The following is a 23,820-nucleotide window of genomic DNA, read 5'->3' as shown; positions in this document are numbered from 1 at the left end:
GACCAGAGGCAGGATCCTCCCCACGGTCAGAAACCTCCCTGGCATCATCATAGCCATCCGCTGGGTCACCTCTGGGCACCACAGGCATGTCTGAAAGGAGAGGAGAGTTGGTGACAATGAGAAGACACGTCCTGCAGAGCAGAGGATGGGAGGATGTGTAGGGACATGGGGCTCAGACACTGGTTTTGGCAGCACCACAGGAGAACCCCACCTGTGTCCTCCCCAACTCTAACAGTGACACCACTGTCCATCCTAAGTCTGCAGGGAGGAGAGATCCACCCCTTCCTGCTCCCTGTTACTTAGGGCTGACCCCGGACCATCCTCCTCCTCACTGTCCCCGGTCTGGGGCTGCACCTTGGTTAGGGACCCCTCTGAATAGGAGCCTGGAGAGAGGCGATGCAGGTGTTATGGGAGTGCGCTCTGCTGACCCAGCTTGGGCTCAGTGCTGCTGGGGACAGGGGACCCACCGAGCCAGGGCTGCGTGGGGAGGAGGGCTCAGGACTCAGCCTGCTCCCCTGGGACAAACCCCCTCTCACAGGGGCTCCCAGACCTGCCCCGGGACAGCCCCTTCCCTCACCCCTCCGGTGCCAGGTGGGATGCAGGGACAGGCAGAGAGGGGCTGTCCCCGGCTGGGACGGGCAGAGCTGGTGGGGAGGAAGCTCCTTTCCCACGCCCACCACCTGGCTGCTCTCCCCACACACCCCACAGCTGCAGGGACCATGGGCCAGGGGGCTGCAGGGGGTCAGCCTTGGCTGGGGGCCAGGGCAAAGAGCCCTGCAGATGTGCCCCCCATTCAGGGACCCACACCCACCTGAGCTGCTGAACCTCGCCTGCTTCTCCCACGCTGGGCTGTAACCGATCTCCTCATACAGGGCCTCAGGGAAGGGCTCCCAAGCTCTCTCGGAGCCTGCGGACAGAGGCAGGGCTGGCTCAGGGACGGGCAGAGAGGGGACGGCATCGTGCTCTGCTCCAGCAGCCCTCTTCCCCTGGGCCAGCCCAGGGCTGGCCCCACAGCACAGCCCCACTGCGCTGTCCTGTCACCGCTGACACTTCTTCAGGAAGGGCAATGTCCCCATGGAGATGGTCAGGGGCAGCAACACCCTCACACCATCCCCTCAGAGACAGCCCTCGTGCCCCTCTGGGCCCTGGGCCAGGTCCCTGGTGCTGAGCTTGGAGCAGCTCCTGCCTTTCCTCTGCCCCTGGAGCTGCCCCCTCCCTGCCCCATGGATCCATAGCACGGCCCCTGCCCTGCTGGGGGGTAGGTAAGGGTTGGAGGGAGGAACAGCCTGGGGGCCCAATGCCACAGGGATGGACCCTGCTGTCCCATGCTTCTCCCAGCATCTCCCCTGCCCCACAGCCCCCTCCAGAGCTGCCCAGAGCGCTGCCAGTGGCACAGCCTCACCTGTCTCCCCTCTGCTCCCATCTCCCCCAGCACAGCTCGGCCATTGCTCTCCTTGCCCCATCCCTAACTCCCCCCGAGTCTGGACTCTCTCTACCCCTTGCTGCTGATGGCCCACGGTCAGGCAGTCATTGGGGCGGTACATGGGGATGCAGGCAGCACACACTCTTGTCCCCCCAGCTCTGCCTGTACCCCTCACTGACACCCCACAGCACCCCTGGCCTTGCCAGGAGGCATCTTCCCCTGGGACCGTGGGGGAAGGACCCACCTCTGCGCCCAGCCCTAGCGCTCCACACTTGCCCGGCCAGGAGGGCCAGGAGCAGGCAGAGAAGGGCTCCCAGGATGATGCAGATGATGACAGGCAATGAGACTCTCCCGCTGCCCGTTGGAGGGCCCCGGGTGGGATCTGCATGGGCAGGAACACAGAAATAGCAGCAGCAGCAGGCCTGGGAGAGGTGGGGGCTGGGACAGCCCAGTCCTGACCCCCCTTACACCGGGGGTAAGGGACCCCAGGGAGGGAGCGATGGGGAAGCTCCCACCCTACCGGGTAATGACAGCCCTCCTGAAACCTCTCCCCCACCGCTACCCCAGTGACACCTCTTGGGAGTTTCACTCCCCGGCAAAGAGCCCCTTCCCTCTGGCTGTGGGTCACAGCCTGGCCCTGGGAAGACCCAGCGCTGACGGGGAGGAAAGCTTACCTGCTCGGGGGGTTGGTGCTGCTGTCCTGGGTGCAGCTGCAGAGGAGGAGAAGGAGAGCTGGGCTGAGAGGCTGGGTGTGCAGGTACCAGGCAGCCTCCTCTCTGGTACCCCGTGTGTGTGTGTGCACATGTGCGGACATCCCTGACACATCCCACCCAAAGTGTCCCTCCTGTGGGGCTGGTCAGGGTGGCCAGGAAGGAGCCCAGGGCCATGGGCAGGACAGTGCAGGCAGCCCGGGAGATGCCCCTGGGGGCTGCAGGGCCCTGCGGGCAGAGGCTGGAGGACATCCAGCCCTACAGAAGCTGCTGCCCACTTGGCACCAGGCTCCCAGGCTCTGCACGGACAGCCTTGCTCTCAGGAGCTCTACAGCCATGCTGGGACCCAGCGGGGAAAACGCCTGCCCCAGCTCCTTGCCAATGCTCCCGTGAGGGGTCCCAGCCCTGCCCCTCACCCGAGCAGTTCACGGCAGCGTCCTCCTTATGCCGGCAGGCTGGGCCCAGCAGTCCTGCAGAGACGGCTCTGTCCCCCGGCACTCCACCTGCTCCAGCCAGATGGGGCCCGTCCCCTCCCCAAAGGCAGCCTCACCCAGGGCAGACACTGCGGGGCCACAGCCCAGCTGCCTGCATGCCACCTCGGCATCCTGCATGTCCCAGGAGTCGTCGCACACCGTCCCCCAGGAGCCACGGTGCCACACCTCCACTCTGCCCGAGCACCCGTTCTCGCCTCCCACGGCACGAATCTTCTCCCTGTCTGGAGAAGGCAGAGACCTCTCAGGGCACGGGACAGCAGGCAGAGCCCTGCCAGCTGAGACAGGCATGCAGAGGAGCAGCTACCTGTGCAGCTCGTGGAGTTTGGGCATATGGCCCCCAGGGCCGGGGGCGTTTCTGGCTGTCTCCCTGGAGAAGGAAATGCAGCGGTGAAGGGGCTGCTGCAGGGGGGTCGCGTGGCAGACAGCGGGGCTGAGTTCTGCTCGCGCATCCCTGTGCCACCTCGCTCACGGCAGCAGCTGAACGCCGGTCACTCAGGGGACACACACGGCACACGGTGGGGGACCCTGACTGCTCAGCCCCAAAGGGAGCCTGGTTCACAGAGCAGCAGGAGGAGGGGATGCTCCTTGAAGCCCTGACAGGTCCCTTCTGAGACCTTGCCTGGAGACACCTCTGCCTCCCCCAGGCACTGCTGGGAGCCCGGCTGGCAACTGCTGGTGACTGTGTGGGGCTCTGAGAGCTGAAGTCCCCTTTGTGCCACCACCAGCAGCAGCAGCAGCAGCAGCAGCAGCAGGAGGGTCTGGCATGGGAAGGAAAAGCCCCTGTGGGCTCTGTCTCTGCCTTTGACAATGCCCAGCAGGGAGCAGGAGCTGGGGATGCTGGTGCCCGGGTGGCTCAGAGTTACCGTTGCAGGTGAGGTGGGTCTCATCTCGCAGGTCATCGCAGGACTCTGGGTCCCAGGGAGCGGAGGGACACTGCCAGAAGGAGCTGTTTCTCTCCCCACACTCCACGCGATCCAGCCAGGTGGGGCCAGTCAGCCTGCCAGAGGTCGGGTATGGTTCCAAGGATTTTGCATCCCCGCAGCCCAGCTCCTTGCAGGCCAGCGACACCGTTTTGGGAGTCATTGAGTTGGAGCAAACGCTCCCCCATGTCCCGTTATAGAAAACCTGCAGGCACCCGGAGCAGTTGGTGCTGTTCTCCAGCCTCAGGGCCACGAACTCTGGAAGGAAACGCACCGAGGGGGAACAGGCTGGTCTGGAGCTGTGGGAGCAGGGTACCCCTGCAGTCCCCATGCCCTCAGCCAGCCAAAGGCACGGCCAGCAAGTCCCCCTTCACCCATGGGCAGAGAAAATTCATAGAATCCTAGAATCATCAAATGGTTAGGGTTGGAAGGGATCTCAAAGATCATCTATTTCCAACCCCCCTGCTGCAGGCAGGGACACCCTCCACTAGACCACATTGCCCAAAGCCTCATCCAACGTGGCCTTAAACACTTCCAGGGATGGGCCATCCACAACCTCTCTGGGCAACCTGTTCCAGGGCCTCACTACTCTAACAGTAAAGAATTGCTTTCTAACATCTAATCTAAATCGACCCTCCTTCAGCTTAAACCCATTACCCCTTGTCCTGTCACTACACTCCCTGATGAACAGTCCCTCACCATCTTTCCTGTAGGCCCCCTTCAGGTACTGGTAATCCGCAATTAGATCTCCCCGGAGCCGCCTTTTCTCCAGGCTGAACAATCCCAACTCTCTCAGACTGTCCTCATAGGAGAGGTGCTCCAGCCCTCTCATCAGCTTTGTGGCCCTCCTCTGGACTCTCTCCAACAAGTCCCTGATGGACAGACACCCCTGCCCTCCCCACTAAGCCTTGGGCACAATTGAGCTCCTCAGAGACTGTTGATGGGACTGAGGGGACCTGTGGATGGGTGTCCCCAGGATGGGCTTGGGCAGGGGCTCAGAGGCAGCTAGGGACAGCCTCGAGCGTTGCCGGCTCTCCCCTTGGCCCGGCCTCCCCAGGCACTGGGCTCCCACCACAGCTCCCAGCACAGACCTGAGCAGACGACTCCTGCGTCCCCTTTGTGCCTGCAGTCGTGCTTCCCCCAGGACCCTGCCGGGCAGTCCCAGAGAGCAGCTTCGGCCCCGGAGCACTTCACGCTCTCCAGCCAGATCTGCCCAGAGCCTTCCCCGAACCGAGCAGAGCCAACCGCCTCCACCGCCCCTCCGCAGCCCAGCTGGTGGCAAACGACGGCAGCATCGGGCAGGTCCCAGCCATCATCGCAGACGGTCCCCCAGCTGCCCCGGTAGTAGATCTCCACTCTCCCAGCACAGCGCCCGGACCCGTTCACCAGCCGGACCTGCCGGCTCCCTGCAGCGGGAACAAACCCCGGCTGCTGTCAGGGGCTGGTGCCCACCCAGCCCAGAGCCTGGGGGGCCCCGGCAGTGCCACTCACCCCAGCAAACGACCCCCACGTCCTCTGCAATCCCTGCTGCCAGCATGCTCTCGGGAAGGGAGGTGTTGCAGAGGGTCAGGTTGGCCTCATGCCCTGCGCACCGCACGCCTCGCAGCCCCACAGGACCCGTCCCTCTCTCAGGCTTTGGGGGGTTGTAGGCTGTCTCTGCCTCTCCGCACCGCAGCTGCCGGCACACCACGCTGGCCTCCTGCATGTCCCACTCGTCATCCAGGACTCTGCCCCACGTCCCGCGCTGGAAGATCTCCACTCGCCCGTCACACCGGCTCCCTCCACCCACCAGCCACAGGGATGCGGAGCTGGCTGAGCCTGGGGAGAGCCGCCATGTCCCAGCCCGCAGCAGCACCAGAGAGCCCAGGAACCTGAGCTGCCTCTCCAGGCTCTGGAAACCTCACGGTGCCCTGAAGCTCACCTGCCTGCCCCCAGCCCTCTGCAGTGAGCTTCAGGAGCAGGTTTCCACAGGGCTGGTTTCCCAGTCCCTGAGCCTTCCTGGGCAAGACACTCTCTGTGCTCTTGCTGGTTCAGAACCACCCAGCACGTCCCTGCTGAGGCAGATGGGGCAGCTCCCGCAGGAGGGAGCAGCAGGTGGTGCAATGGCCTGGGGATGGGCAGCACCAGGACAAGCCTTGCCCAACCTCAGCGCTGGCACTGGCACTGCTGAGACACGGGGCAGCACACACGTCTCTGTCCCTCTCTGCACCCCTGGGGAACGGGGACTGGGAGCCAGTGTCCCTGGCAGGGAGCAGAGTGAGGGGGCCCTTGCTGACCAAACAGGACCAGGTTGGGTCTTGTGCTGAGCAGAAGCCAGGGCAAAGCCCAGTCCTGCTCTGCAGCTCACACCCCTGCTCTGCTGCTGCTGCTGCTGCTGGGGACATGCGGTCAGCCCCTCTGGGTGTGGGATTGGGCTCTGTGGGACTCTCTGTGGGGCTGGGACAGGGCTGTCTGCAGCCAGAGGGATGGAGCTGAGACCCACAGCCCCATCCTGGGCCTGTCCCACAGCATGAGACGAGGGGACCCCAGGCCTGGCTCAGTCCTCAGCTCTCCCACATCAGAGCATTCCGTCTGAGCACATCAAGCTCTCCACATCTCTCCTGGTGAAGCTGGGGATTCTCCAGGCAGAAATTCACCCTGCTGCTGCTGCCATGGGGTCCCTTGCTTTGGGCGTCCATGTCACAGCCAAGGGGAAAATGGAGTCAACACAGTGTGTTCCCAGCACTCACCTGAGCAAATGACTGCAGCGACATTCTCCTGGGAGCATGGTGAGGCTCCCAGGGCAGTCACTGGGCACTCTCCCAGGTGGCCTTCAGTCCCATCACAGTGGAATGACTCTCTCCAGGTGGGGCCCGTGCCTCTCCCAAAAGGCCCTCCTCCAGGAATGGACTCAGCAAACCCACAGTTGAGGTGACGACAGAGAACGTGGGCATCCAAGAGGTCCCAACGGAAAGCACAGAGGGTGCCCCAGGTCCCCAGCACCTGGAACTCCACTCTTCCATCACAAGCTGTGCTGCCATTCACCAGCCTGTACTCTGGGGACAGAGGAAGATGAGAGAGGCTGCGTTGGTGCTCTTGCACCCTTGGTAGCTGGAGGACAGGTCAGAGGGACAGCCTTCCTTTCTCCTCCTTCTGCAGTCTCTTAGGGATGCAGAAAACCACATCACCCCTCCTGCCTTCACACCCAGCACAGCACAGGCCCCGTCCTGCTCCCATTCCCCAGCTCACACGCAGCATTCCGCACCCCACCCCAAGTCCTTACTTGTGCAGGTGAGACCGGCAGCGTTAGCGTGGGTGCAGGGCTGGTCCCTGGAGGGCCCTCTTGGGCAGGAGGCGAGAAGGGATTCATTCCCCAAACACTGCAGCTCTCTGTCCCAGATGGAACCAACACCTTTTCCAAAATGAGCTGCCCCAGGCATGGACAGGGCTATGCCGCACTGCAGCTCCCCACAGACCACGTCAGCGGCTTTGGGACCAAAGTCTGAGTCACAGACAGTCTTCCACTGGTTCCCGTCACGGATCTCCACTCGTCCTGAGCAGGGGCTGTCCCCTCCAACCAGCTGGACAAATCCTGGAGCAACCAAAGACCCCTGTGAGGTCCCAGAGCCCTCTGGCAGTTGCCTGACCATGCCTGACCTCATCTCCAAGGCGGCCACAGGCAAAGAGCCTCACAACCATCCCAGCAGCTGCCAGTGGGTGCTGATGGCACCAACACACAAGAGACCCCATTCCACTTTTCAGAAATCAGCACAGCACTCAGGGGCTGGTTTTTCTCCCAAACCCACAACCACAGGCACCACTTAGGTCAACTGCTGCTATTCTGGAGACCCTGGGCTGCTGGGAACTGGCCCCAGGCCCTGCAGCACCCACAGCTCTTGGCCCCAAGGAGATGGGCCCAGGTGCTCTTGGCTGTTGCAGCCTGCTCTACCCCACCCAGCTCAGGGCCAGGCACAGGAACCCCTTGGAGCCACCAGAAATGCAGCCCAGTCCCAGATGGTTCTCGGGCTGTTGGGGCACTGCTGGGAGATGGGACATGTCACAGGGCACAGATGCAGTGCGGGTGTACCTACAGTCACTGTCTGCACCAGCCCCCAGCTCCAGCACCTGCCCGGGGAGGGTCCTCAGCCAGGGCCAGAGTGCACTGCCAGGCGTGCACAGCCCTGGCCAACGGCTGGTCAGAAGGCAGGAGAGCAGGCAGAGGAGCAGCCCTGGGCTGACACGAGCTCCCAGTGCAAGGACAGGCACCAAGGAGAGCCAGCAAGTGCTGGCCAATGCCCTGTGACGCAGGGCAGCCAGGGGCTGGGGTAGGCAGGAGAGGCTGGGCAGCAGGTCAGCACTGCCTGCACAGGGGTGTTTCCCTCTGGGCTGGCTCTCATGGGGTGACCCTGGAAGAGGAATGAGGTGGCCATGGGCCACCCTGCTCTTCTGCCCAAGCCCAGTGCTCCTCCCCTCTCAGCAGACCCTCTGCTTTGGGGGAGTTGGGTCTGCCAGGGAACACAACCCAAAAGTCCCCGGCCACCTTGGGCCCTTCCCTGGGGCTGTGGGTGGCCATGTCAGCTGCTCTCAGTGCCTCTGGCATGGGGGAACCAGGTCCTTGGTGCTGCCAGACAGCTCCTGTGTGTACAGGAGGAGAAAGTTGGGAACCAACAGAGACTGCGGGGCAGGGTGGGCATTCCCAGGCACCCACGGAGGGTGGGCTGAGCCACACCAGGGTTCAGGCAGTGGCAGGTTCCCCCTGGGCTTTCCTCAGGGACCAGGGAAACCAGCAATGACAGCCCCAGCTCAGCAGTGTGACTGGCCACACCAGGCCCTTCTCCAGCACCCCCTTGTTTCCCTGAGGGCACAGCCAGGTCCCTTCCCCCATCACGCCCACAGAGGTGGGGAATGGGCTGGCCCCTTACCTGAACATGTCACTCCAGCGTCATCACTGTGATCACAGTACTCTCGAAGATATTCTGTGTTTTCGCAGTCAGACAGGGCAGACTCGGTGCCATGACACTGAACTCCATACATCCAAATGGGGCCAGATCCTGGTCCAAAATGTCCGTACTCATGAGCTTCAACAGCAGACCCACAGCCCAGCTGCTTACAAACCACTGCAGCATCAGATATGTCCCAGTCATAACCACACACAGTCCCCCACTGGCCCTCTTGTTTCACCTCCACTCTTCCAGCATGATTAATGATTATTTTGATGACGTCAGAAGCACCCACACAAGCCATATCCCTGCTCTTGGACTAAAAGCTACTCCAGCACCAGGGAAATGACGAGTTCATGCACAAGCCATGGGCATACTCCTGGCCTATCCACTACTCAGCCACAGGTGATGTCATAGCCTCTACCACTGCCATGTGCCTGTTCCTGGGTTATCAGGTACTCAGGCACCACCATCACAAGGACATTCACCAGACATCCGCCAGCTCCTGGCCTATCAAATGCTCAGGCACTAATGATCTCACCAACCCCTACACAAGCTTTTGGCCTTCGCCTGGCCTATCAGCTACTCAGGAAGCAGTGACCTCACAACAACCTACACAGTCCATGGGCCTGCTCCGGGCCTATCAGCTCCTCAGCTGAGAGTGACCTCACAAGCATATATCCTACTATAGGCCATGTACTCATTGTTGAGGTATTCAGTCTCCAGTGACCTCACAAGCACCTACGCAAGCCATGAGGCTACTCTTGACCTATCAACTACTCCAGCAGCTGTGACCTAACAAGCTATTTCTGTAGCTTTAGATATGTTTATGCAAAAAACACATTTATCATTATATAATAATGAATATAATTAATATGTAAAATAAATTCTAATTATTTTATCATAATTAATGACATATTAAATTACTGTATCTATTTATAAATAAATAAATAAAATTATTAATACAATTATACATCCCCTGTTATAAATATATTTCTATATATCATATGTATGGTATCTCTTTTCCTGTTTGAACACTTCCTGGTCCAAAGGAGACAGGCAGCCAATTGCAAGGTTGCCTGAGAACACCTGGCTATGAGCTGTTAACAAAGGCCTGCCAGCCAATCACCAGGCAGGATGAAAGGAGGTAGGCAGGCAGAAGCGGCCTCCTCCCTGGATGTAATGACAGGGCGCTTCCTTTGTGACGTGCCCCTGAGGACAGCAGGACGGGGCAGCCGGTCCTGCCAGCCAATCACAGGGGCTGCTTGAGAACACACAGGGGTGACGGTATCAAGAAATGGCCCTTAGCCAATCACAGAGCAGTATGCCGTTCACCAAGATGGCAGCTCATGGCCACGGAATGGCGGCACCCACAGTCCTGGAAGGGTGGCCAGAGCAAAATGGCGGCCGCGGTGTGTGTAGGGGAAGGGCCTTCCGGGTCTGATGTAACCCGGCAGGGGTGGCCGGTGCTGCCAGCCAATCCCAGCAGAGCACATGCCCAGCAGAGGAGAGGGACTTGCGGGGCAAGTGGCCCCTGCGGCTGCTGGGAGGGGGCGGGACTTCCCCCGGCAGCTGGTGGGCGGGGTAGCTGTGGCGGCATGTCTCCCGTAGCAGTGGTGCCTGTGCTCCTGGCGTGTTCCAGGGCAGGGATCCCCCGGCGCACCAGGAAGGCACCCGGGGAGGGACAAACAGCCCAGCCAGAGCTGGGCCGCCAGAGCTGGGAGAGCCTCCAGTTCCCTCCCATCTCCAGAGCCCGTGTGGGATGGTCTCACAGAACAGACGGGTCCTTCAGCTGACAGGAAACACCGGCCCTGGTGGAGCTCTGGGGGCAGCTTGTCTGAGCTTCTCCTCCTGGGGAACCTGCAGCTGCCCCAGCACCGCCTGGAGTCACCGTCTGACACCGTCACAGAAGGACCCCTCGCTCTGGGGGTGTGGGACTGCCGGCACCTGCACCAGCAGCATCCATAGTTTACTGTCGCTCACAGCATCCAGCCAAAGCCTCTCCTCCTCTCATCTGTCTGTGGGGGTGTGGCAGGAGCGTGTCTGATCCCTTCAGAGTATCTGGTCAAGGACCTGTTTCAGTGTGTATTGGGTCTGGCTGCGATGGAGTTAATTCTCCCCACAGCAGCCCTCATGGTGCTGTGCTGTGTATTGGTAGCTAGCAAACTGTTGATAACACACCAGTGTTTTGGCTACTACTGAGCAGTGCCAGCACACATCAAGGCTGTCTCTCCAACATTTCTTTTTCCCCAGCAGCAGGCTGGGGGTGGACAAGATCTTGGGAGGGGACACAGCTAGGACAGCTGACCCAAACTGACCAAAGGGATATTCCATACCATATGATGTCATGCTCAGCAGTAAGAAACTGAGAATACGGGGAGGAACAGGGCGGGGGCATTCGTTGGTTTTTTTTACAATGTTTGTCTTCCGGAGTAAGGGGCACGCTTACTGAAGCCCTACTTCCCAGGAAGTGGCCGGACATTGCCTGCTGATGGGAAGTAGAGAATAATCTTTGCTTTTTGCTTTGCTTCCGCACGCGGCTTTTTGCTTTAGCTACTTTAAACTGCCTTTATCTCAACCCACGAGTTTGGGGTTTTTTTCTCCATCTTCCTTTCTCCCCTCCCTGCCTTGCTGAGGAGGCGAGTGATAGAGCGGCTCTGTGGGCACCTGGCCCCCAGCCAGGGTCAACCCATCACACCATCATGCACCCCCCCCATCACACTCCTCCCAGGAAGAGCTGTAAGCATCTCATGAGGGAAAGGGTCCCCTCTTCAGGGAATGGGGGTCAAGGCTTGGCCATCCTGCTTGGTGAAACACATTTAGGGCTTTCACAGCCACCTCCTCATTTGATTTTCCACATGTGACCAGCGCCTCTGACTTTCTGTTGTACCAGCTCCCAAGGACAACCACAGAATCACAGAATGGTTTGGGTTGGAAGAGACCTCAAAGATCATCTTGTTCCAACTTCCCTGCCATGGGCATTGACACTCTCCACTAGACCAGGTTGCCCAAAGCCCCATCCAACCTGGCCTTGAACACTGCCAGGAATGAGGCCTCCACAACCCAGGCAACTTCTCAGTGCCTCACCACCCTCATAGAGAAGAATTTCTTCCTAATATCTAATCTAAAAATACCCTCCTTCAGCTCACAGCCATTACCTCGTGGCCTACCACTACATGCCTTTGTAAATCTCCTTGTCTGGTCATTCCCTCCATGGTCTCTTGAGTTATCGTCCTCCCTGGGGCACTCTAACACTCTCAGAAACTTGGAGGTTTGCTGCTGACTTTTACTTCTTTAGACACTTGTTCAATCTTTCCGGACCTGCAGTTCAGGAAGATGGCACCAGGGGGCTAATTAACATGCAAAACTCCCTAATGAGAGCCAACGCTCTGTGCATAATTTTCCTTTAGGTCTTCAGTTCTTATGTGGCTAATTAGAGAGATTTCAGGAGTCTAGTCAAAGTCAAAAGATTTCAATACTAAACAGGAAGGAAGGATTCTTTATTTTTCCAACGGTTCTTAATTTTTCTGCTTACACATTACATGGTATCAGAAATCCTCAGTTCATATTGATCCTGCGTGTTTCCTGATGGAATTTGAATATATATTCTGTAAATTCTCATGAATTTTTTCATAGGACATGGACACGGATCAGCAAGATGATGGCACTTTCTCTCCCTCTATGGAAAGAGAGACTTATACAGCCATTTTCTGCCAACACTTTGAATGGGGAAACTGTGTTCTGGTGACATATTTGTATCGTCACATGATACATCTACATTTAATAGCTAAAGGGAGCTTGGAGCAAGGAAGGTAGGAGGAGTTGGATAGATGACCCTATATTTCTTTGCCATCAAGAAATGGCCACAGCTGCTATCACTTCCTTCATGGCATCCCTTTCTTTGAGCTGGCCACATCTTTATGGGATGTACCATGGCCTAACACCATGACCCGCCAAGCGCCAGACCTCAGTCGATATGCGGAGGCCCAGAGCCCAGCCAAATAAAGAGGCCCAGAGCCCAGATGTGGAAAACAAATGTCACTCCTGTCTGCAAGCAGGAACAGAAGGAAGACCCAGGGAACTACAGGCCAGTCAGACTCCCCTCCCTTCCTGGGAAGATGATGGAGCAGCTAATGCTGGAAACCCTTTACAGGCACAGGAACGTTAAGGAAGTCATCAGGAGTTGTCAAGGCCCAGGGCCTTATGTATGTCCAGTTTGCCTGAGTATTCCCTGATCTGATCCTTTTCCAGCAAGGCTATGTAAATTACCCACACACACACTCAAGGAGCATGTGTGTTATTTTAAATATCCTTACCCAATAGTAGATGATGCAGTAATTGCAAACCAATTAGCATAAATTTAGGCAGGTTTTTATTAATCGTCTAACAAGATAAATATGTTGTAGTTTCTGTGTGCAGTGTGCTAGCTTTCTGGCATTACCACCCTGCAACCATCTCTGTGCAGACATGAAATAAATAAAATACCTCTGCTCTGTGTGTGTGTATTGGTGTACTGCACATGGGGTAAACAATCCCACTTTTGGGACAACACCAGGATATCCCATGTCCGTACAGAGCCTTTCCTCAAGGTGGGCACATCTGTGCTGGCCTGGCCAGCCATTCCTACACTCCCTGCCCATGCTCTCCACAGCCCTTGAGCTGGTGGAGCTGCTCTGCAGAGCAAGTGGGCTGTGGGGCCTGGGGTCACAGGGGGACTCTGCCAGGGACATGCTGGTCAGGCTGGGAGGCAGACCCAGCTCAGGGACATCACTGCCACTGACTGCCTCCCACAGAGGCTCTTATGTGGCCATGGAGGCTGCTCAGAGGTGACCTGCCTTATTGCCAATGCCATGAGATGTGTCTGGGTGCTGCACCGGATCCAGTCGATGGAAGTCCACTGATGGCAAAACGAACCACTCTCCAGGCTCCTTTCCCTGTGCCTGCTGTGTCCCCTGGGCTTGCAGAACCCTCACTTGGTGGTTCACACCCACCTTTAGCCCTTGATCTCTGGGTCACTTCACCTTACACAGGCTTGTGCTCAGTGGGCTCCATTCCCTGCTGACCTCCTGGCACGTGCTGTCCCTGCAGATCCCCTGTGCTCTCCTGGCAGCTCCTGATTCCTTCCAGAAAAACACTCATCTGCCATCAGCCCTATCACAGGCTGTTGAGCCCCAGGCAGCTTAGTTGGAGTCCATTCAGCATCTGTGTGGGTGCTGTCCACCCACAAGGAACACCTGAGCCATTCCTCAGTCCCTGGAAGAGCCCACTGGGACCCTGATCTCATCCCACTGCGCCCATGGAGAAACAAGCAAAGCAACAGTTTTCTTTGGCGTCTCTTCCTTGGGCATGGTCTTGAGAGCAACACTGGAAAAAGACATAAGCCTTTGGGCAGTGCCCTGAGGAGATTGCCTTTGCTGGTGGAAATGCTGTTTCAGAGGCCAGCTCTGTCAGAGATCTGCTGTGCAGGGACTCTGTACACAGGAACTGCCTCTGCAGCTCCAGAGAAGGTCTCGGAGGAAAAATCTCCGTCAGAAATGTCACTGCAGGGTCTTTTTTAATGTTTTAATACACAGGGGATGTGGAAATTAATTTACACTGTCTTTGGGTCTAACTAAACAGGTCGATAATGAATTAGAACTGGTATGAATAATGAAAATTCTTTGTAAACAACATTACCATAAGTGAAAAAAAAAAAAAAAAACAAAATCCGCAATAACGAAAATGGCAAAAAATATAAAAGACAGGCTAGGCTGGTGATGAGTTGTGTTACAAGTGATATACAGAAAAAGATGAGCAGTATAATACTTCTAAAAAACATCTAGTCATCAATTTCCAAACTGCAACCTTGATCTCCTGGTTCCTCATGCTGTAGATGAGGGGGTTCACTGCTGGAGGCACCACCGAGTACAGAACTGCCACCACCAGGTCCAGGGATGGGGAGGAGATGGAGGGGGGCTTAAAGTAGGCAAATATGGCAGTGCTGACAAGCAGGGAGACCACGGCCAGGTGAGGGAGGCACGTGGAAAAGGCTTTGTGCCGTCCCTGCTCAGAGGGGATCCTCAGCACGGCCCTGAAGATCTGCACATAGGACAGCACAATGAAAATGAAACACCCAAAAGCTAAAAAACAGCTTAATATAAGAAGCCCAACTTCCCTGAGGTAGGTGTCTGAGCAGGAGAGCTTGAGGATGTTGGGGACTTCACAGAAGAACTGGTCCAGGGCATTGCCCTGGCAGAGTGGTATAGAAAATGTATTGGCCGTGTGCAGCACAGCATAGAGAAACCCACTGCCCCAGGCAGCTGCTGCCATGTGGACACAAGCTCTGCTGCCCAGCAGGGTCCCGTAGTGCAGGGGTTGGCAGATGGCAACATAGCGGTCATAGGCCATGACAGTGAGAAGGGAAAACTCTGCTGATATAAAGAAGAAAAAAAAATAGACCTGTGCAGCACATCCTGTGTAGGAGATGGCCCTGGTGTCCCAGAGCAAGTTGGCCATGGCTTTAGGGACAATGGTGGAGATGCAGCCCAGGTCGAGGAGGGAGAGGTTGAGGAGGAAGAAGTACATGTGGGTGTGGAGGTGGTGGTGGCAGGCGATGGCAGTGATGATGAGGCCATTGCCCAGGAGAGCAGCCAGGTAGATGCCCAGGAAGAGCCAGAAGTGCAAGAGCTGCAGCTCCCGTGTGTCTGCGAATGCCAGGAGGAGGAACTCAGTGATGGAGCTGCTGTTGGGCATTTGCTGGTTCTTGGCAAGGGGTCTGGTTGAAAAAAGGAAAGGAGAGGGAACAATTAGGACACACTCCTCTGAGCAAAGCCACTCCATTTTTCAGAGAAACAATCCCTATTCGAAATGCATTTCCTTTCTCTGGTTTGTGCTAGCTGACTGTGTTGTGAGGAGGAGGCGTCAGCTTTGCTCAGCTGCCGTGGGAACATGGAGCTGGTTTGTGACACCTCCAATGTTGATAACTGATGTCAGATGTAATCTATCTTTAAAGGAAAAGTTAATCTCTGAAGTCATGCCTCAGAAGAGTGCGGGCTACAGAAGAGAAGGTTTGCATGTCCTTAGAAGAAGTTTTTCTGTGGTTTTTATTTTCCACCATCATATCTGGTGAGTTTTCTTTTGAGGAATAGAAATACTCATTTTATAATGGAAAAGAGTAAGAAACTTGAAACAGGACAGGCAAAAGGACTCAGCTCTTTGTAACTTAGTGCAGAGTCAGGAGAGCTGCACTGTCCATTAGACTCCTAGTGAAATACCCTGCACTTTTGATTCTGTTGCCTTGAAGGTGACGACAAACATAAATTACTCTCTAAAAAATAGAACAAAAAAAGACTCTGAGAAGAGCAGAGGAGTCCTGTTTCAAAGGGCAGATCTGCAAACTCTTCTTTTTCCCAGGCCAGAGGTGTGGTTGTGATTGAGAGAGAAGGAAACATCCCCTCTCAGAGAGAAGCAAATGCCTCGGAGAGGAGAGAACTGACCTCCAAGGGAAAGCTCAGCATTCCCTGGGATCCTACAGCACAGCCCTGCTCTTCTGGGGCAGCTCCCAAGCCCAGCAGCACAGGCAAAGCAGACAGTCAGATGTCCTGAAGATGGGATGTCCTAAAGGCAGAGTCAGCTCCTTGCTCAGCAGACAACGCCCAGCAGACATCGAGAGGGAGGGACCAAAAGAGAGCAGGCTGAAGGCAGCCTAGCCCAGGGCTTGTCTGCAGTTTCCTCCCACTCCCTGCCCATGTCCCTGCTGCCTGGAGCTGTCCCTGCCAGGAGCTGTGGCTCTGTCCACACCTCTCCTCCCTGTCCCTGCTCACAGAGCCCATCCCACCCTCTGTGTGCTCAGCTCTGCCCTGCAGGCCCCTCCTGGCAGCAGGGCACTGCCCAGGGGCACCTCTGTGTTGGCAGGTCTTAAGGAGAAGAGCAGATCAACCCTGAAGACACCACAAAGGTGATGTTGATGCTTTCTGTAGGCAGAGGAAAGGGTGAAGTGACTTTATCAGGTGCCTTGAAAAACGTGATCCTGGCAGGCGGCAGAGTCCCTGCCCCGGCACACAGCCCCTGGGCTGCAGGGACCCTGCTCTGAAGGACACAACTGGGCACCCCTGGCTGCACACCTGCATTCACAGCCAGTCAAACCTGCCTCTGCACAGGGAGTCCACCTGGCAGATCCCATCAGCTGTGGGCTCTGCCAGCTTGAGGAGATGCCTCCAGGAACCCCATCGGCATTGCCCTGCACCCAGAGACTTACCGTGTCAAGGGCTCTGAAGATTTCTCCTTCCGTGAGCTCTCAGCCATCCTCCCATTTCCAACTGCCTTTCAGCTCTCTCTGCCTCGCTGTTCTCCCCTCGGTGCCTGCAGGCAGAGCCCTCAGCCCTGCTGCGCTTTGCAGAGGAGCTGCTCCTGGGCAGAGATGTCTCTCTGCAGCACAGCCCACTTGCCATGAGGTCCCTTTGTCCCAGGAGAGCAGCAGCAGAGGAGCAGCCCAAGGCGGCATGTTAGTGACCCCTCTGGTGGGTTTGGGGGTGAGTCCCTGAAGCTCAGACCCTGAGAGGAAGCTGATGAAACCTCTCAAGAAGTCACAGTCCGATGCAAACTCCACAGTTTCTTGGAGCATTACTGGGTCCCCCTGAGGGCCATGACTGACAAAGCAGCTCTGGGGCTGGTTAGAGCAGGAAAGTGGAGGCAGTGAGGACGGGGAGGCAAAGGCAATGGCAAGGTGGCTCTGATGCTGAGGAAACCTGGGTGTGTTTTATTAAGCCAAAGGGCCAAGCTGTGACCCCCAGCCCCTGGGAGGGAAGACCCTGTCCCTCACACGTGACTCAGGGCTCTTCCTGGGCCACTGTGATGTGGGGATGTGCAATGCCTAGAGCAGGACTACCACACAATCTTTCTCAGGCTCACAGGTTGTGACAAGGGGGCGATGAAGTCCTGGTGCTCTAATGAGAAGATGTCTCCTCACAGGCATCACCTGCAGAGAGAACAGCCACAGCCCAGCAGGCCAAGACCTTGGCTGTGTTGGGGGCTTTCAGCCTTGCCACTGCCCCCAGATGCCTCCACCACAGGATGTCCTACGGTGTCCCACACCTCCACCTCTTTCCCTGCAGGCTCTTCACACCCAGCCTGCTTACCAACTTGGGTCTCACCTGAGCGTCTTCCTACCCTTACTGGTATCTCTCCATCCTCACAGACTGTTCACTGAAATGCAAAGCTCTGGCTAATCCAGACTCTTGCTGGGTGGCCTCTTGTACCACAGAACTGCACTTGCAGGGACATTTCTTTCTCCTCCTGTCCCATCTCAACCTCCCAAGCTGCACTTGGTGCCATCTTTTCTTTCTCATGACGTTTCCCAGTTTTCAGAAAAGCTCCACCATCTCGGAAACCACCTTTCAAGCAGTCTCAGGCTACTCCTAGACTGCCCTCAGCCTCTCCACCACTGGGCAAAGGGGCCAAAGAAGCCCAGGTCTCTCAGCCCCTCCACACAGCCCATCTGCTTCAGGCCCCAAACTCCACCTGGCCACGTCTCCTCTGGCCACTCTCCAGCTCCTCCCAGCTCCAGCAAAAGAGGGAGCCCAGAACTGGGACAAAGCCATGTGTGGGGGTCCCTACCAGTGCAGTGTCAAGGGCCATAAGAACTCCCCTGCTCTGGGTGACCATGCTCGTCCTAATGCAGCACCGTATGCAACTGGCCTTCTTCACAGGGAGCAGAAACCCCTGGCTCGTATGGTGTCCCTCGCAGTTGCCAGGCCCTTCTCCTCAGAGTCACTCCTCAGCACAGCAGGTCCCAGCTGGCCCTGATGGACAGCTTGGTTCTTCTCCCTGAGGCCAGGCTGGCCAATTCTCCTTGTCAACGTCACGAGGTTTCTTTTGGCCAAATCTCCGAGTTTCTCCAGGTCCCTCTGGACTGAAGCTCCATTTGGTCAGCGGTTAATGTTTGTGTGCGGGTGGCTCACCCTGATGGTGGTGTAGTCTCTCAAGAGAGCAGCAGGAGGAGTTGCAGATCTCTAGAGACCCAGGTAGGAATTGCCATGAGCAGAGTCTGCAAAACAGCAAAGGAGGGTACAAAACAAGCCAAACCAGTGTCAGTGGAGAAAGGAGAATTGAGGGTGGGGCTGTTTGACGCATGGTGATATTAGTGGAAAATGTATAGCTATGTAGACACACAGACAACATGGATCCCTCCAGAAGCCAAATCCAGCAGCCTGACAGATGTGAGACTCCTGCAACTCCATGCCACCCCACCCCCCTCCCAAATACAAGCATATGTGCACGTGCACACGTACACCCCACACACACTCACAATCAGGTCTCTCAGTCAACTCGCAGACTCTACAGCAGCTGGCACTGAACTCCCCTGCTCCTCCAGAACCAGCCTCTCCATGGTCCCACCATCAGAGTTGCTCACACAGCCTTGGCTCCCAGGTCACTTTACCTGTGCACCAGTGACTCCAGCTTGATCTTCACCACCAATTGCACACTGACACGTGTAACCTCACTCGCTCCACAGCCGGCAGCACAGACACGTGGGCCTCTGTGACAGCTGGTCTGACTCCCCTTGCTGGCACGTGGAGCATCTCCTTGCACATGCACGCACACAGCATAGAGAGCCCCCCAGCCAGGAACAGAGTTAGAAATGGAGCTGAACGAGGAGACATCAGACAGTTGAGTTCAGGTGCAGGGCATGTCCAGACCAGCATATTGACCAGACAAAGGTTTATATGCGAAGGCTCCTTTTATCCCTGTTATATTTATGGATTAAATCATCTTGAGGGCCCTCACATAGCACATACAAGATAAGCAATCAGGCTCAGTCACCATGTGTTCATGAAAGGCAGGCCCTTCTTGAGTAACCTCACCTCCTTGTATGACAAGGTGACCCACTTAGTGGATGAGGGAAAGACTGTGGATGTTGTCTACCTAGACTTTAGAAAAGCCTTTGACACCGTTTTCCAGAGCATTGTCCTGGAGAAACTGGCTGCTCATGGCTTCGATGGACATGTGCTTCGCTGGATTAAAAACCGGCTGGGTGGCCAGCCCCAAAGAGTTGTGGTGAATGGAGTTAATTCTAGGTGGTGGCCTGTCACAAGTGGTGTTCCCCAGGGCTCAGTACTGGGGCCAGCTCTCTTTAATGTCTTTATCAATGATCTGGACGAGGGGATTGGTTGTGCCCTCAGTACGTTTGCAGATGACACCAAGCTGTGCAGGAGTGTTGATCTGCTTGAGGGCAGGAAGGCTCTACAGAGGGACCTGGATCAATGGGCTGAGGCCAACTGTATGAGGTTTAACAAGGCTCAGTGCTGGGTCCTGCACTTTGGTCACAACAACCCCAGGCAACACTAGAGGCTTGGGGAAGAGGGGCTGGAAAGCTGCTCGACAGAAAAGGACTTGGCGGTGTTGGTGGACATCTGGCTGAATACGAGCCAGCAGTGTGCCCAGGTGGCCAAGAAGGCCAAGAGCATCCTGGCTTGTGTCAGAAATAGTGTGGCCAGCAGGAGCAGGGAAGGGATTGTGCCCCTGTACTCGGCTCTGGTGAGGCCCCACCTCGAATACTGTGGTCAGTTTTGGGCCTCTCACTACAAGAAGCACATTGAGGTGCTGGAGCGTGTCCAAAGAAAGGCAACAAAGCTGGTGAAGGGTCTAGAGATCAAGCCTGATGAGGAGTGGCTGAGGGAACTGGGGTTGTTTAGCCTGGAGAAAAGGAGGCTGAGGGAACACCTTATCGCTCTCTACAACTACCTGAAAGGAGGTTGTAGTCAGGTGGGTGTTGGTCTTTTCTTCCACATAACAAGCGCTAGGACAAGAGGAAATGGCCTTAAGTTTCACCAGGAGAGGTTTAGATTGGATATAAGGAACAATTTCTTCACCAACAGGGTTGTCAAGCAATGGGCCAGGCTGCCCAGGGAAGTGGTTGAGTCACCATCCCTGGAGGTATTCAAAAGATGCCTAGATGTGGTGCTTAGGGACACGGTTTAGTGGTTGGACTTGGCAGTGCTGGGTTAACAGTTGCACCTGATGATCTTAAAGGTCTTTTCCAAGCAAAACAATTCTATGATTCTATCTTTAAGGTTCCTTCCAACCCAAACCAATTTATGATTCTATGACATGACAGGAATCTCATTCCTGACATTTTTCCTGGCTTTGTATCATGAGATTGCATGAGTTCAGATGATTGTCAGGCCTCAGGTTCTTTTCCAAGGTGCATGACCCAGAGTTCACATGACACAGAACCCATATGACCAAGTGCAAAGACAGAACTTGCCAGAAGAGTTTACACACTTTCCAGCAGTGTAGAATATTCCATCTCCTTTGTGACCCAATCGTGCATTGCTCACTCTGCATTGCTTTGCTTGTGCATTGCTTTCCTCCAGTCCTCAGGCACCTCTCCTGTTCTCCATGGCCTTTCAAGATGATGGAGAGTGGCAATAGCATAGCCAGCTCCCTGAGCACTCGTGGGTGCATCCCATCAGGGCCCATGGATTTGTGGGTGTTGAGTTTGCCTAGATGTTCTCTAACCTGATCCTCCTTAGCCAAGGGAAGGTCTTCCTTTCTCTAGACTTCCTCTCCTACCTCCAGGGTCTGGGATTCCTCATTCAGCAGTGGGCCCACATTTTCCCTAGCCCTCCTTTTGCTGCTGATGCACTTGAAGAAGCAGTTCTTGTTGTCCTTGACATCCCTTACCAGGCTTAATTCCAAGTGGGCCTTAGCCTTCCTCGTTGCACCCCTGCATGCTCTGACAACCTTCCTATATTCCTCCCAAGCGGCCAGTTCCTCGTTCCACAGTCTGTAAACTTCCTTCTTCCCTCTGAGTTTTTCCAGCAGCTCCTTGCTCATCCCTGCAGGTCTCCTGTCTCCTTTGCTTGATTTCCTACTCTTTAGGATGCACGAATCTTGAGCTCGGAGGAAGTGGTGCTGGAATACTGACCAGCTCTCTTGGGCCCCCTTTCCTTCTAGAGCCCTAACCCATGGGATTCTCCCAAGCAGGTCTTTGCAGAGGCCAAAGTGAGCTCTCCTGAAGTCCATCGTTGTAATCCTACTTATGTAGGGGGGCTCCTTTGGTTCCCTCTGTCCTCCCAGTGACACTCCAGTGCTGCCAGTGAGGATCACAGTGCTGCCCCAGTTCTCCCAGTGCTGCCCCAGTACTCCCAGAGCAGGTCCCTGACTCCCCGCGGTGCTCTCAGTGCTGCACCAGTGCTCCCAGTGCAGCTCCTTGGCTCCTCCTGGTGCTCCCAGTGATGCCAATGCTCCCCCAGTGCAGCCGCCATGGTCCCAGTGCCTGTCCCTAGCTTAGCCAAGTGCTCCCAGTACATCTCCCAGTACCAAACCAATGCTCCCAGTGCAACTCCTTGATTTCTCCCAGTGCTTGCAGTTCAGCCCCAGTGCTCCCAGTGCGGCTTCCCGGCTTCCCCCAGTGCTCCCAGTGCCACACCAGCACTCCCATTTGTGGTGGCTGGACACCAGGCGCCCACCAAAGCTGCTCTATCAGTCCCCTCCTGACCTGCACAGAGGAGAGAAAATACAACAAAAGGCTCGTGGGTCAAGATAAGGAAAAGGAGAGATCATTCACCAAATACTGCCATGGGCAAAAGAGACTCAACTCGGGGAACTTCCTGGGCTTATCTAGGGGAATCTCTGCTCTGGTGCCTGGAGCACCTTCTCCCCCTCCTTCTTCACTGACCTGGGTGTCTGTGGAGTTGTTCCTCTCATATCTTCTCACTCCTCTCTCTGACTGATATTGCTTACTGATGTTTTTCTTTTTCCACTTATTAAATATGATGTCACGGAGGTGCCACCACCATGGCTGATGGGCTCGGCCTTGGCCACAAGTGGGTCTGTCTTGGAGCGAGCTGGCATTGGCTCTATTGGACATGGGTGAAGCTTCTTGCATTTTCTCACAAAAGCCACCCCTGTAGCTGCCCTCCTCACTACCAAAACCTTGCCACACAAACCAAACACAACCGCTGTCCCTGCTTTTGCTGGATTTGTAACCTCATTTGGTGTTTTGGAGATTTTGTTCATCATAGTTCCTACCTTGGTCTCTAGAATCTGCAACTCCTCATGATGTTCTCTTGTGAGAGACACCACCATCAGGGTGAGCCACCTGCACCCAGGTGTTTGGAGCTGACCAAATGGAGCTTCAGTCCAGAGAACCCTGAGAATCTCTGCAATTCTGGCCAACAGAAACCTCTTGAGGGTTACAAGGAGAAGTGGCCAGTCCTGCATTAGAAGGAAGAGTAACCTCGGTCATCAGGGCAGGCTTGCACGTGACCGGCTGAGCAGTGACCCTGAGAAGAAAGGCCTGGGCCCTACGCGGGACACCATAGAAGCCAGTGGTGCATGTTCACCATGAACAAGGCCACCTGCATACAGGTCTGCATTAGGATGACCATGGCCATCCAGACCATCTTGAGACTGGTTGCAGTGTGGTTTCAGAGATGGTGGAGTTTTTCTCAACACTGGGAAACAACACAAGATAGAAATAACAGCACAAAGGGAAGCTTTGGAAGTTGAGACTGGGCATGAGGATTTCATGTCACGTTGAGCTAAACAAAACATCACTCCAAGTGCAGTTCTGTGGTACAACAGGCCACCCAGGAAGAGTCTGGATTAGCCAGACCTTTGTGTTTCAACAAACAACCCATGAGGATGGAGAGATATCAGTAAGGGTAGGAAGATGCTCAAGTGAGAGCAAGGTTGGCAAGCACAGTGGATGTCCACAGCCTTCAGGCAAACAGGTGCAGGCATAGGACACCATAGGACAAGCTGTGGTAGAGATGGTCAAGGAAGCTGACAAAGTGGAAAGCCCCCAACAGAGCTGAGGTCTTTCTCCCGTTGGCTGTGCCTGTTGTCTGGGTCACCAAGGCCTACCAGGAGACACCTAACCCTTACAGCACGAGGGCCTCATGGCCTCCTTGTCTCCACTCAAGACCCTGGGAGGTGTCGTACCATCGTCCTGCACTTGGCATTGCACATCCCGATAAAACCCTGCCCCAGGAAGAGCCCTGAGCCCTGTGTGTGGGACAGGACCCCCCTTCCCAGGGGCTGGGGACCAGGGCTTGGCCCTTTGGCTTGATGAAGTACACCCAGGTTTCCTCATCATCAGAGCCACCTTGCCATTGCCTTTGCCTCCCTGTCATCACTGCCTCCACTTTCCTGCTCTAACCAGCCCCAGAGTTGTTTTGTCAGTCATGGCCCTCAGGGGGACCCAGTAATGCTCCAAGAAACTGTGGAGTTTGCATTGGACTGTGACTTCTTGAGAGGTTTCATCAGCTTCCTCTCAGGGTCTGAGATTCATGGACTCATCCCCAAACCCACCAGAGGGGTCATTAACATGTCACCTTGGGCTGCTCCTCTGCTGCTGGTCTCCTGGGA

The 23,820-nt window shown here is 56.0% G+C and overlaps 2 protein-coding genes, 1 long non-coding RNA gene and 1 pseudogene across 3 annotated transcripts; 1 reads left to right on the top strand and 3 right to left on the bottom strand.

Moving 5' to 3' along the window:
* The window catches only part of LOC142598829 (scavenger receptor cysteine-rich type 1 protein M130-like), a 351,168-nt pseudogene that overhangs the window by 259,781 nt on the left and 67,567 nt on the right, over nt 1-23,820 (top strand).
* Nucleotides 1,705-8,551, bottom strand: LOC142598850 (uncharacterized). Its single transcript, XR_012832739.1, has 3 exons — nt 8,449-8,551; nt 2,098-2,133; nt 1,705-1,805 (listed from the first exon to the last, which is right to left on the bottom strand). It is a non-coding gene; the product is annotated as an uncharacterized LOC142598850 (long non-coding RNA).
* On the bottom strand, nt 2,559-7,176 carry LOC142598809 (scavenger receptor cysteine-rich type 1 protein M130-like). Its single transcript, XM_075738234.1, has 6 exons — nt 6,810-7,176; nt 6,451-6,582; nt 5,039-5,365; nt 4,639-4,953; nt 3,491-3,805; nt 2,559-2,848 (listed from the first exon to the last, which is right to left on the bottom strand). The coding sequence occupies exons 1-6, from the start codon at nt 7,174-7,176 to the stop codon at nt 2,559-2,561; spliced, it is 1,746 nt and encodes a 581-aa protein (XP_075594349.1).
* On the bottom strand, nt 14,233-15,198 carry LOC142598840 (olfactory receptor 14C36-like). Its single transcript, XM_075738267.1, has one exon. It carries the CDS (start codon nt 15,196-15,198, stop codon nt 14,233-14,235), a length of 966 nt encoding a protein of 321 aa, XP_075594382.1.

This window comes from Balearica regulorum, chromosome 31 (genome assembly GCF_011004875.1).
Source record: "Balearica regulorum gibbericeps isolate bBalReg1 chromosome 31, bBalReg1.pri, whole genome shotgun sequence".
NCBI classification, from domain to species: domain Eukaryota; kingdom Metazoa; phylum Chordata; class Aves; order Gruiformes; family Gruidae; genus Balearica; species Balearica regulorum.
Note: the sequence above shows the minus strand (reverse complement) of the source record. Positions and strands in the feature narration are given on the sequence as shown.